Source organism: Momordica charantia (genome assembly GCF_013281855.1).
Source record: "Momordica charantia cultivar OHB3-1 chromosome 11 unlocalized genomic scaffold, Mcharantia_2.0 BLBB01000011.1, whole genome shotgun sequence".
Classification (NCBI taxonomy): Eukaryota; Viridiplantae; Streptophyta; class Magnoliopsida; order Cucurbitales; family Cucurbitaceae; genus Momordica; species Momordica charantia.
Genome location: NW_028275159.1, coordinates 3,849,003 through 3,861,966, shown reverse-complemented (window position 1 = coordinate 3,861,966; position 12,964 = coordinate 3,849,003). Strand labels below are relative to the sequence as shown.

Genomic DNA, 12,964 nt, shown 5'->3' with positions numbered 1-12,964 from the left:
TAGATTAACTAGCGCCAGATGGTAAAAGAAACGTGCCTTTTTCTTTTCCTGATCCTGATGCCGCACTAATCCCAAAGCCTGGAAGTCCTGAAATTAATGGTCAACCCTTCCTCCACAATACACACATACAATAATAATACAATAATATAAAGTTTACAATTATTAATTGCAAGGTAATTATGAGCTACCCATCTCTTGATCAGAATAGGATTTATTCACGGAATAAGGTAAGTCAACTTGGATCACCAATTAAAAGAATACATTATCTTTTATCTAGTTATACCAATTCAATGAAAGCTCATTAGTCATTACCATTAGTTTACCACCTTCCCCTTTAATAAATATATTCAGTTCAAACTCACGGGTCTGTGTGTAAAAGTTACCTCTTTAAATCGGTCTCGGGCATGCATGAAAAACGAGACTCTCTCTCTCTCTCTCTCGCTCTTCTTCTCTCTCTAGATCGTAGAACTGCAGAGCAGAGGCGGCAACAGAATGTCTGCAATGTCTGAAACAAGGTCGCCGCTGCCGTTGCTCTTCCGGCGGCACTCAAGCGGCGAGATAAGGAACTTGACGTCGGTTTCCAGCAGTCTCTTGCCGGCGTTCGGAACAGTTGTGAACGATGGATACTCAAACCTGAACAAGTTCGTTATAGTTCCCTATGACAGAAGATATCGGTAAGTATATACTATATGATATCATAAACAAGAAAGTAGATATGAAAGTCTAAGAAAGAGTATAATTTCAATTTTTCAATATACCATCTTTACAAGATAACATCTATATATATCCATGCCCCCTTGTTTACCTGATCTTACAGCATATTTTCTGCAAATAATACAGAAGCTTAATCACAGGCTACTAGTTTCATGTTGTTTATTCAAAATATGTTAAAAAAGCACTTTCAAATTCGTAACTAACTTAGTTGTTGAAAAATTTAGTTTTTGTATTTTCAAAGTGTCCGTTAAGATTTGAGAGAATTTCTTATATATGCAAATCAATAAAATGATGAAGGAGTATGTATAAATAATAAAAGACTTAATTATTTCTTAAAAATGAACCTTTAATTTTGATGAGACTTTAAATTATAGGGACTAAATTATTAGAGGTTAAAGTTCAGGAACTAAATTATTAGTGATTTAAAAGTACATACACTAACTTCATCACATGACCAAAAAGTGTCTTTGTAACCTTCAAAATATTGCTTCTCACTCACCAAATATGAGGCTAATTTCATTGGTTGAAAGAGAACGCATTCAATATAAATGATATGTCATGTGGGAGATGTTGAGATAAATTGGTCATATCTATGGTTAAAATTTGAAGAACTAGTCTAAAGAAAGAAAGAAATGTCATACTTACTTTTTCATCATGCATTTTGGAAGATGAATCGGAAATGAATTGATGATGCGATGCAGGTGGTGGCAAACTTTCCTGGTAGTGCTAGTGGTGTACTCAGCGTGGGCATCTCCCTTTGAACTCGCCTTCAAGAAAGTGGCAACTGGGTCTCTTTTACCCGTTGATTTGGTGGTGGATGCATTCTTCGCCCTTGATATCCTCTTGACCTTCTTCGTGGCTTACTTGGATAAGTCCACCTATCTCCTCGTTGATGATCACAAGAAGATAGCTGTACGGTATGAGAATTGAGCTTCATTAAACGAGCTCCACAAATTGAAATTTTTCAAAGTGGTTTTAAGTGCTCAAGGAAGTAAAAAACCAAAGTCAAATCAGGGGTAGAATGCGCGATAACACCAATAATTTCTAATATTATTATTCTTTTCATTACGTATACGGTAGCACTAAAAAACAAATGATAATTTACCACAAAACGACGACTGCACACATGTAGAATTTCTTAAAAAACAACCGATCCAATTAACTCACAGACCTACCAACCTGCCAAAGTCTACCAGCATGTGACGTTGTTTGTTTGTTTTTTTTTTCTGGTTTGCATTTTTCTTTAGTAAATGGTCATAAATAGAGGGCATTAAACAATATGATTACTTGTCTGGCAAAAGAAGTTATTGGATATGCTGTAAATTGTAATTTGTAAGAGAATATATAAACATAAATGACTTGGCTAATGGTTAGTGGTAACTATTGGCAGTGCGATTGAATTGATGAAGCAAATTTAATAAACTCTACAAAACAGTTATTAGATTATGCAACCATCATATATATATATATCAGATTAATTTAAGATACGTGTTGCTACAGTTACCTTACAAGCCTGTGGTTCCCCATGGACATAGCCTCCACTCTGCCATTTCAGGCACTATACAGAATTTTCACTGGGAAGATGAACGGCAATGAGGTATTTGGCTTCCTCAACTTGCTTCGGTTCTGGAGACTAAGGCGTGTTAGTGAACTCTTCACAAGGTAATACATCGCTAGCACTTCAAATTAGACTAAAAGTGATTATTCAAGATTAAAAAGTGGAAATACAATGGATAAATGTGGTAATCATAACAAAGAACATGCTGCTAGGGAAGTTCTGCTGATAACTAATCTAACTGATAAACTGCCTCAAATCCAGGCTGGAGAAAGACATACGCTTTAGTTACTTTCTGACAAGACTTGTCAAACTAATTTGTGTAAGACTTCTTACCTGGGATAAAAAAACTTACTTGTAACGTAATATCCCCAGACCACTGCTTCAATTGAAGTATATTTTTGTTTGATCTGCAATGACAGGTGACACTGTTGGCAGTGCACTCAGCTGGTTGCTTCTACTACTGGCTAGCAATTCATCATACAGATTCAGAAAATACATGGATTGGAATTGAAGTCCCGGATTTCGAGAGCAGAAGCATCTGGCTCGGCTACACCTATTCGATATACTGGTCCATTGTCACACTCGCTACTGTTGGTTACGGGGACTTGCATGCAGTTAATACAGGGGAGAAGATTTTTAGTATCTGCTACATGCTGTTCAACATTGGCCTCACTGCTTATTTGATTGGAAACATGACAAATCTCATCGTTCACAGTTGTATCCGAACATTTATCATGGTAAATTATCTTTTGCATTGTACACTCTAATCTACAGTAACATGAACCAGTCTAGCATAGAAAACATGGTATTCGTGATAAATCTACTGAAAAAATAACAAGAAAAGCGGAGTACAAGAATATTGTCCTGTATATATGTCTAGCTTTTGGTGATAACAAATGGTTTAGAACAGAAATAACGATATCATTAAAAAAAACAATATTTTAAAACTGCAACAACTAAGCTAATTACAATGAGTCATCTGGTGGTACCGCCAGAAGTAGCTTGGTTCAATATGACCAAATTCCGTACTTGTTCAATATGCTAGAAGCAATAAGCCAATGAATCTTTTTACTATTGATATTCTTGTCTAAGAATTACACAGACACGAAAGAACCATTTATACTCGGAGAAAGAGCCATCTTCCTTTCTACTATCTCTAAAACATTTACACTTCATAACAAACAAGTTGTGTGATCACTTACAGAGGGATTCCATAAATGAGATACTGCGTTATGGAAGCAAGAATAGACTGCCAGAAGGCTTGAAAGATCAAATGTTGGCGCACATGCAGCTCAAGTTCAAGACAGCAGAGTTGAAGCAGGAAGAGGTGTTGGAGGATTTACCTAAAGCAATTAGATCCAGTATTGCCCAGCACCTTTTTCGCCAAACAGTTGAGAATGCATACTTATTCAAGGGGCTCTCTGAAGACCTTGTCGTCCAACTGGTAAAATAACTTTTTCCCTGTTCAACAGATAATGATTTCATAAAAAGAGTAAGAAAAACAAACTCCCAAGTCTGCAGCATCAACTAAAGAAGTAGAACTTTGGAGCATTACCTTTACCATCTAACAGAAGAATGTCTGGAAAATGTCACCAGCCATTAAAATCTTATTGCTATTATCGGTGGTTCCTGACGGCCTACTATATATTTGTGCAGGTGTCTGAGATGAAAGCGGAGTACTTTCCACCTAAAGTTGATATTATAATACAAAACGAGATACCAACAGATTTCTACATTTTGGTGTCTGGATCAGTGGTATGTAATATCCCGTCTCTTTTCGATGTGCATTCCATGTCATCTTGGAATCAAATCTGAACTACATTTATGAAAATGCAGGATGTGATCTCGTACAAGAATGGAACTGAACAGGTAATATAGTTGAGTTTAAAGGTTACTGCCTATTTCTCTGCATTATATGCTTTAAGAACAAAAAAAAAAGTATTCTGACAAGGAAAAGCCAGACAATGAACCATTTATGATAAAATTCTAAGCAGTTAAAAAGAATTTCAGACCCTAATAAAATTGATAGGGAAAAAACTTAAATGGTTAGAAGATCCAGAGTGAAGAAGGTCTTTACTCCAGCAACCACCATCCTTCGAAACTAAAGTACTAAACTATGAAAAGTTTTGTACCTGTCTAATTGAACTCTCAGTATCTTTTAGAAGAAAACTTATGTTGCTTCGAAGTGATAATGTGGTTGGCAATTGAAGGATATTCAGACAAATTACAAGCAACGCGCATCCTGAGTTTCAATAAAGCAAGAACTAATGCAATACAACAGAAGATGATTTGACGAGATCTGTTTTGTAGTAACTGTAAACTGAATAGAAATAGTATGTTATATCCACCATCCAACAGAAGATAATATCCCATTGAATCATGACGCCCAACTATCTTTACAAGTTGATTATTCAAGCTCAAGTAAAACTCTGAAAGCCATACTCCATGCTCAAGAAAACGTCCTGCAATGAGAAATTGAAAAAAATATAAAAAATACTGTTATGAATGACATCAGGCAGGGAAAAGCCACATTATGATATTAAGTCTTTCCGAGCATTGAGATTAGAAAGGAGTATCAGATCCCTATAGAAAGTTATTCCCTCGAACTAGTGATAAGGAATAACCCCATCCAAACGTAATCTTTCTTCCTACTCTCCCAAACACTATAATCAAAACAAGTAGGATTTTTCTGCTGACTCTCTAAACGATCAAGTAGAAGCACGACAACTTGTGTAAGGGTGGCTGTATCAGCATATACTCATGCATATTAAGATTTTTCCATCCTCAACAGAAATTTAAAAGGAAAATCCTATGAACCTGATTTTCTTTTCTCTGTTAATTAATATTTGCATGAACTGATTTTCCAGATTTTGTCAAAGCTGGAATCTCCAAAGATGGCAGGGGAAATTGCTGTAATGTTGAATATCCCACAACCATTTACAGTGAGAACTAGAAGACTCTCCCAGGTCATCAGGATCAGCCATCATCATTTTAAGCAAATTGTACAACCTAACAATGACGATGGAAAAAACCTTTTCACCAACTTCGCTGAGGTTAGAAAAATAGTGCATCTGAAATACAAATCTCTCTCTTCTTTAGTACGCATATCTTTTTCTATGCTGACCCCTGCACTGCACTATCAGCACTTGAAGAAGTTAAAAAAAGAGGAGCAAGATGAAATACCCTACTTCTCAGAATTGCTGGAAGACCTAGATACGGAGGTACTCTCGTTTATCTATTCAATAGGAGTAGATTACAATTTGTACATACTTAGCTTGTAAGCTATTCCAAAATTAGTTAGTGCAATGCTAGATATGAAAAGCCTGGTTGTTTGAGTATAACTTTGAGAAGTGTACAGAACAAAGTATCTCTTCCAATTATTTACTGAAAATGGATGGGTGTTTACTACATACCAGGGGTTTTTACAGCAAAAATAATCTCATTAAATCATGATTTATGAGGATCAAATTTAAAGGTCGGGTTAAGCCCTATCTAAGGAATCAGAATTTGCTTTAATCAAAAGTATTGAAACCCTCACGTGTCAATAAGATCTGCAGATTTACTTCCACATCTAAACAAGTGCGAGCTAGATTAAAGGAAAATGTTTATGCATGTGGTGAAAAGTTGCTAGGCATTATTACTATTCGTTATAATATGTTCTACTTGACCATGTCTAGACAATAAAATTGGAGGCTTATTGACAACTGGTGATTTTCCTCCCTAGATTGATGAAAGTTAATTTTTCTTGCAAGTATATAGCAGAAAAATTACGGCAAAAGACAGTAAGTAGATCAAAGTTAGAATATTCATTTTCTGGAAACAGCATAAATGAATGTTGTTGAAGTCATTTTTTATATTCTTTTGATTCTTTAAAGTTGTGATATTTTAAACATGTAAAGGGAGAACTTCCACACTTCTGTGGTCAAGAAAATTTGACAAAAACAATTTGAAAGGGCAATCAAGCAATTATTTATCTAGTTAAAGGAAAAATGATTTGGTTCAAACTAGAGGGAAAATAGGTCCATTACAGTAAACCATGGGACAGCTGGGTAAGTTGCCAAATAAATGTTCCTTCATAAACTAATGCTAATTTTCTCTAAAATCCAACTGGAAAAAGTTACCAAGAAGCATTTGGTGATACAAATGGTACTGAACTTTTCAATGGAAGTTAAATCTATGCCTTGAGCCTTTGAGTTGCAATTCCGTTACCTAGTAAACTGGTTCCTATTGTTGCCTACCAGAGAAAGGACTAGTCTATGAGAATGATGAAAAGAACCTTAAATAAATGATGATCGTCATGTGTTTGTTTTGCAGCATACAGAACCGAATGAGACACAAAATCAGAGAGCACAAAATTATCATGGAGATCAAAAAATGGAAGGTAAGTAGAAAATTCATTTGTGCAACGACATTGACAGTTGTGACATTATCTTTTTAACTAGTTTATGTAGGAAAACATGCATGAAAGTGGACGAATGATTCTTTGGGACTTTATTATTTTTCACTGAATATATGTTCACTCTGATAATTGCAAGTTGCAACAACGTGCATGCACATTCTAGATTCATCAGGACATAATGTTTATGTGTGCATGAACCATGTTGTCACTTTGTATTTCAAGTAAGCAATACTGAGTTTTATCAAAAGTATATACATTCGCCTCTTTAAAAAGAGAGCATGCTAGATAATAGATATTTCTCAATAATTCTGTTTAATAATTTTAAATTTTTTCTTTAACTTGGCAGATAAACTATGAAACTCCAATCTTTAATCTTAAAAATATTCAATTTTGACTACACTCTATCTACTGTAACTTAACTCGGAACAAATTATCCTTCCTAGATGTTTATTATGAGGGGAAATGATAATACTCTTATTCGAGCAACTTGAATATCATATCTTTCCAACTGTTGCGTGAGACCATATGAATTGTAGTAATTTATATGAAAGTTTACTATGGGGGATTGTGCTCGGATAAGCATATGAAAGATTGTACGACAAATTAAAGCTTCAAAGCTCAATTCAAACAATTATGTTATAGGAGTACCGGAAGCATCTAGACCATTGCCACCTACAGCTCCCATCAGGGTGATAATTCATGATCACCATCCAGATGAAAGTACAAAAGATGGCAACAGCATGGGAAAACTGATACTTCTGCCTGAATCAACTGAAGAACTTTTCGGATTGGCAGGTAAGTATTTGCATAAATATAATTTGACTCTTAGTAATACTTTCTAAACAATCTCAGGAAACGTGTCGAAAATTAGAAGCTAAGTAACCACCACTAAGTACCTATTATTCCTAAGGACAAATTTTTGTCGGCTTAATCGTGGTTTAATTTTAGAGGAAGGAGATGGTGCAATAAGAAATTAAGTAAACTACTAAATTTTCAAGCTTATAAAGAAGACATGTTATCGTGGTTAAAAACGTAAGTTAAACAATAGAGCTAGGGATCAAACGGAGCAAATCAAAGTTGAAAGTTTGCCTATAAGAAAATATATAGGATGTTCTCATTACTTTTTCGATGTCAATATAGATGACGTTTGTTAAATTAGAAAATAACTGATGAACACTTGATTGCAGAGAAAAGATTTGGAAAGAGAGGGAGCTCAATTCTCATGGCTGATGGCTCTACAGTTGAAGACTTGAATGTTTTAAGAGAGGGTGATCGTTTATTCTTTGTTTGAAGACAAAAAATATATCTGCTCCGTTTATATAATCCATTACTCCATCAAGGCCTAAATTTATGACTTGCGGTCTTCAGAAACAAGAAATGAGTGACAGTGTAAATACATAAACGGGATGCATATTGGCAGAAATGTTCAGAAAATTCGAGAGAGATCTTACAGCGTTCCCTGTCTGTTGTTGAGCATGTCTAAAACAGTGTAAGCAGCTTGCTGAAATTGTTGTTTCTCTTCCTCGAGGACTCCCTTCCTGTCAAGAGCAGAACCCCTGCACTTCTCTATGTCTTCCATTATTCCAACAGCATTTTGATCAATTTCACTGCAAACGGTTGAAAAAGAGAAGATTACGGTTAGCATTAGGACGTACTATTATTACGTTACATTCCATTAATTTCAGCGTCTTTGGGGGTGGAAAAAATTCAGATATCGACAGATGAGAAATGGGAAGATAGATGGTGTTGGAGGGCGACAAAGAGCAAAGCGGCGGTGCTAGTTGTACTATTTTAACGACATTACTCACAATATTTTTTTAACAAAAAAGTAAATCGAGCTATTGTTGATAATGAACAAACCTGATCATTCTAAGCATGTTCTCCATAGCCCCTTGGACCTGTTGTGACATATCTGCGCTAGCGTATAAATATATCAGAACCAGCGTTTTCCAATCGAATGACACAAAATAATTCGAAGATCAGAGAGTGATCAACTCTTCAACATGCAAAGAAAGAGACAGAACGACAAAATGATTTTCCGATAATAACAATCACGTCTTGTTAAACTGATATTACTTGTTATTCCAAAGTTTTCGTCGGTTATCGGCTATGATTTACAGCCTCTCTCCAAAACAGATATAATTACATGAGTTAGCATTTATCCTGGTATGACTTATAAGCCTATAAATTCTGCAGAAATAGCAACCTTTCTCCGTATACGACCACCGCGAAGCAAGAGAATTAATACAAATCACTTCTCATTCCAGAACTACAGAACTTGAAAATTACGGTTATGTGAAGCAAGGAATCAAATAAAAGATGCACTATAAATAAAAACGAAGGGAGGATGATGAGACGTGAAGATTGATCGTGTATGAACATCATTCACGACTCAAGTAGTGTAAAGAAAAAAAAAATGAATGTACAATAGAGGCAACATTTTGGAGAAGCCGACTCTTAGTACATCTTGAAGCAGGCAGACTCTTAGTTTAAGAATACAAATACCTCTTTGTCTTAAAAAATTACAACTACACCGCCGATTTGTTCAATAATTTGTCTAAAACAAACAACGCTATCTATTTTGGATTTGAGTTACACAAATTCGTAGTACCAGAATGGAAAAAGTGAGCATTATCAAATGTAATCGAGACAAAGTTTTATTCAGCTAGCGTTTCTGGAAGCAATTTTTACTTCTTTAGGCAGAAATTTTTGAACAATTAACATTTCTGGTTTTCCTCATTAGCATAAGCAACGATTAACTTAGCTCAACAACAATGTCAGGCAGGCGATTTTGAGTGTGTGCCTTAAAGAGATAGAGAGAGATAGAGACGAAGAAGCGTACCGATGATGAGAACTGAGAGCTGCGATTCAGTTTCCGGCAGATTAATAAGCTGATCGTCGGGTTTTTGTGGAGAGGTTGCCATAGGAAAGATGCTGGTTGGAGGGAAGCGCGATGAAGAAAGAGAGTTCCAGTTACGTTTGCGCGGGTAGAAATTGTACAAATGATTTTCAAATTTATGTTACCATTTTGAGAGAGAGATATATATATATATATATATATATATATTTTTTTTTTTTTTTCTTCCCCAGAAGCAATGTAGGAGAATTCCAATTCCTAACCCTAATTTGTATTTTTGGTCCACATAATTAAGGGGAAATTTTTCAATATTATGGGATTACGGATTTTCTTTTGTTAACCCTATAAATTTGTCTTTATAAATAAAATTTTTAATACTGGTAGATACTACATCATTTTTAATACGACATGACAAGTTGTTAATGGGAGAAGTATTCTACCTTTATAGTATAAAAAATTTTCCAAAAATTAAAAATACTTTATGATAAAGCACTTTATAAAATATTTTTAGCTCACATTTTGAATGTGAACATTTAGATTGACGCATTTGAAAAATAATTTTAAGGATAATTATATTCTACTATCTACTTGAACATAGCTCAACGGGTTAAAAGCATCTATCTTCAAATAAAATATTGCGAGTGCACAAACCAAATCATAAATTAACACAGTAAAAAAAAGCTTTAACTAATTAGAATATAAGTTTAACAAAATAAATATTGTCCAATACAAACAAAATTCATTACGAGCTCAACTCAGCGGTAATAAGAAATCTTGAGTTTGAATCTCCATCCTCATTTGATGTATTAAAAAAATACAAGCAAAATTAAATTTAAAAATATACATTAAACGAACCTTGCCCTACCCATGAAAGTACTCATACACTTGTCCGTAAATATCAACAAAAGTAACGCTACTAATAAAAATAAATTTTACTACCCATAAGTTGGTCCATATGATATAGTTTCAAAAGTTACCGTTTGATCCTTATAAAAATTTCAAAATGTTCCTAAATTTATCAAATATCCAAGGTACACATTTTCTTTAGAGGTTGGTTGATCGTCCATCTTTATCACATCAAAAAATATATATATGTGTGTAATATGTTTTTTTAAATATTATTTAAATTTCGAATGGATGAAAATATGAAGTCTCTATTTTTTAGAAATGTCGATATAGATATTGATAAAATATCAATATCGATAGAGATAGTTCGAATATCCCATCACATTTGGTGTACTTAAAAAAAAAATTACAATTATTAATATTATGTCAACAGTAATAATATTCTGTTGATAAATTTTTTATGTCCAATCAATTTTTTACACAATATTATGAAAATATCAATACCGAACGTTTAAAAGTATCAATGAAAATATTGACTTGTTTACGAGTATTTAATATTGAGATGACCAGAAAAATGCTTAAACACATCGCACAAAACGGTAATTAAGGTAATCTAACCTATAAAAAGAAATGCTAATTTTGATATTTAACAAAATTAAATCTTTAATTGAAAGGTTAAATTTGACTTATTTAATCAAGAGACAGTACATGAGTTAAAAACAATGCTTAAATTTATACGTCACCACACGTGTAGGTGCTATTATAAATATATATATATATTTAAATAAACCAATCATGAATTGAGGAAGCTCTTTTTTATTTTTTGGCACAAACATCAATACTAATTGAATTTATTTATTATTTTTCTAAAAATAATAGTAATTTATTATATATTTGTGCATCGTTATTTGTTAAGTTAGATTTTATAATAAGATGATGGGAATTTTTCGGTACTTGTGGCGTGATCACTGTGAAACGTGTTCTTCTGAGTGGAAGAGCGTTGGATCCTTTCTTCTTTCTCATCGAACGGATCCAAGCCAATAGGGTATTTTATTTATTTATTTATATCCCATCTTCGTAATTATGAATATGCTTGTTTTTATTATTTTTTAGTATAATGTGTGGAATCGAGATTGGGACTCTCGACCTCTTGATAAAAAATAAGAATTAATTACCATTAAATCGTACTTACTTTGACATGATGTTTGTATTTATTAATTATTAGGTTAAAATATTGTTTCATGCGTAGTTACTTTAAGCTTTCTTTTATTTTAGTCTATGTACTTCTAAAATCTTCGTTTTGAAATGTCTATTTTGTATTTCCATCATAATTTTTGTATGACGTGTCACTCACTAAATTTATTTAAATGTAGCTATAAATCTATGTTAAATAATTTCAATTGTGTATAAAAGTTGTGTTAAAATATTGCAAATATGAATTAAATTGGTCACTTTTTTAAATTGTAAGACCAAAACAGACATTTTCAAAGCACAATGACTAAAATGAAAAAGGTTAAACGTACATGGACCAAATTGAACGTTTTGAAATTACATTGAACAAAATTAACCAAATACAAAAACCAAAATAGTATTTAAACTTTATTATTATTATTACCCCACCATTGTTTTTTTCAACGATTATGTTATTAATTTAATCTTTAAACTTTATTAATTGTGTTAATTGAATTCATCAACTTTATGAAGTGTTAATTATGTCCTTAAATTTTGATGTTGTATATAACATATATATTAATGTTATTGTTAAGTAAATACAAAGCAATGTCAACATGAACTTAACTCGACATGGTAAAATGTCACTTATATTTTAAACATTAAAGGTTCAAAACTCTAATTCCTGATAAATTCAAATAAATAAATAATAGAGTAATGTACTTATTCAATACATTTTGAGTTGATATTTGGTATGATGTGGTTGACAAATGCAATGAACAAAAAAAAGTTAAAATTACCAAATCACCCAAATGAAAATAATTAAAACTGTAAAATTCACTAAAATGAGATAAATGTGTGCAAATAGTGATTGGTAAGAGTTAGTATGCATGTGAGGTAACTAGTGACAAAAGAGTATGCATAGAGAGAAATAATTGACAAACAAAATGTGTGTAGCAAAATGCATGGAGAGGAAAATTAACAAGAAGAACGTGTAGATAGAGATGGTTAGTATGATAAATGTGTTAAAAGAGTAATTTGAAATATAAAAGTGATTTTCTTAATACAATAGGTGAGATATGTGAGTGACAATTCAAACTTACGGTCAAACCATATTCAGATGGGTGGAAAAATAAAAGTGTTTTCTAATTATCACGAGAGATTGAATATCAAATATTCAATATCAACTGTTCACGTGAAAACATTTGTAAAGTCATATTTGAGAGTGCTTGTGTCATGATATTGCACTCATCACTTAAAATCATCATATTTAGAAGTAACGTAAACTCCTCTTAAAAAAATTGTTTTATAAGAAAACATTTATAAATTGTTTTTGGTTCAAATGCTACACAACAATCATTTTTATGCGTGAGAAAACAAAACATTCAAGTAATTTATTATTAGTCAAGTATAACTCAAC

At 33.0% G+C, this 12,964-nt stretch overlaps 2 protein-coding genes across 2 annotated transcripts; one reads left to right on the top strand and one right to left on the bottom strand.

Annotated features, from left to right (window-relative positions):
* The first annotated feature begins 383 nt into the window (after positions 1-383).
* On the top strand, positions 384-8,547 carry KAT3 (potassium channel protein). The gene is made up of 13 exons (XM_022285271.2): positions 384-674; positions 1,416-1,631; positions 2,215-2,376; positions 2,534-2,591; positions 2,692-3,009; positions 3,477-3,716; positions 3,929-4,027; positions 4,109-4,141; positions 5,140-5,325; positions 5,416-5,493; positions 6,587-6,653; positions 7,314-7,466; positions 7,859-8,547. Exons 1-13 carry the CDS (start codon positions 493-495, stop codon positions 7,960-7,962), a joined length of 1,896 nt encoding a protein of 631 aa, XP_022140963.1. The 5' UTR covers positions 384-492; the 3' UTR covers positions 7,963-8,547.
* Positions 4,495-9,695, bottom strand: LOC111011497 (polyamine-modulated factor 1-binding protein). The gene is made up of 4 exons (XM_022285284.2): positions 9,514-9,695; positions 8,532-8,583; positions 8,123-8,278; positions 4,495-4,734 (listed from the first exon to the last, which is right to left on the bottom strand). The coding sequence occupies exons 1-4, from the start codon at positions 9,593-9,595 to the stop codon at positions 4,722-4,724; spliced, it is 303 nt and encodes a 100-aa protein (XP_022140976.1). The 5' UTR covers positions 9,596-9,695; the 3' UTR covers positions 4,495-4,721.
* Between the last annotated feature and the right edge of the window lie 3,269 nt (positions 9,696-12,964).

Coding starts and splice junctions, on each gene's coding strand:
- KAT3 (XM_022285271.2), top strand. CDS start 493: ATGTCTGCAATGTCTGAAACAAGGTCGCCGCTGCCGTTGCTCTTCCGG. Junction 1,632..2,214: donor CACAAGAAGATAGCTGTACG/GTATGAGAATTG, acceptor GTGTTGCTACAG/TTACCTTACAAGCCTGTGGT. Junction 4,028..4,108: donor TTTTGGTGTCTGGATCAGTG/GTATGTAATATC, acceptor ATGAAAATGCAG/GATGTGATCTCGTACAAGAA.
- LOC111011497 (XM_022285284.2), bottom strand. CDS start 9,595: ATGGCAACCTCTCCACAAAAACCCGACGATCAGCTTATTAATCTGCCG. Junction 8,584..9,513: donor GCTCTCAGTTCTCATCATCG/GTACGCTTCTTC, acceptor ACGCTAGCGCAG/ATATGTCACAACAGGTCCAA. Junction 8,279..8,531: donor AACATGCTTAGAATGATCAG/GTTTGTTCATTA, acceptor AACCGTTTGCAG/TGAAATTGATCAAAATGCTG.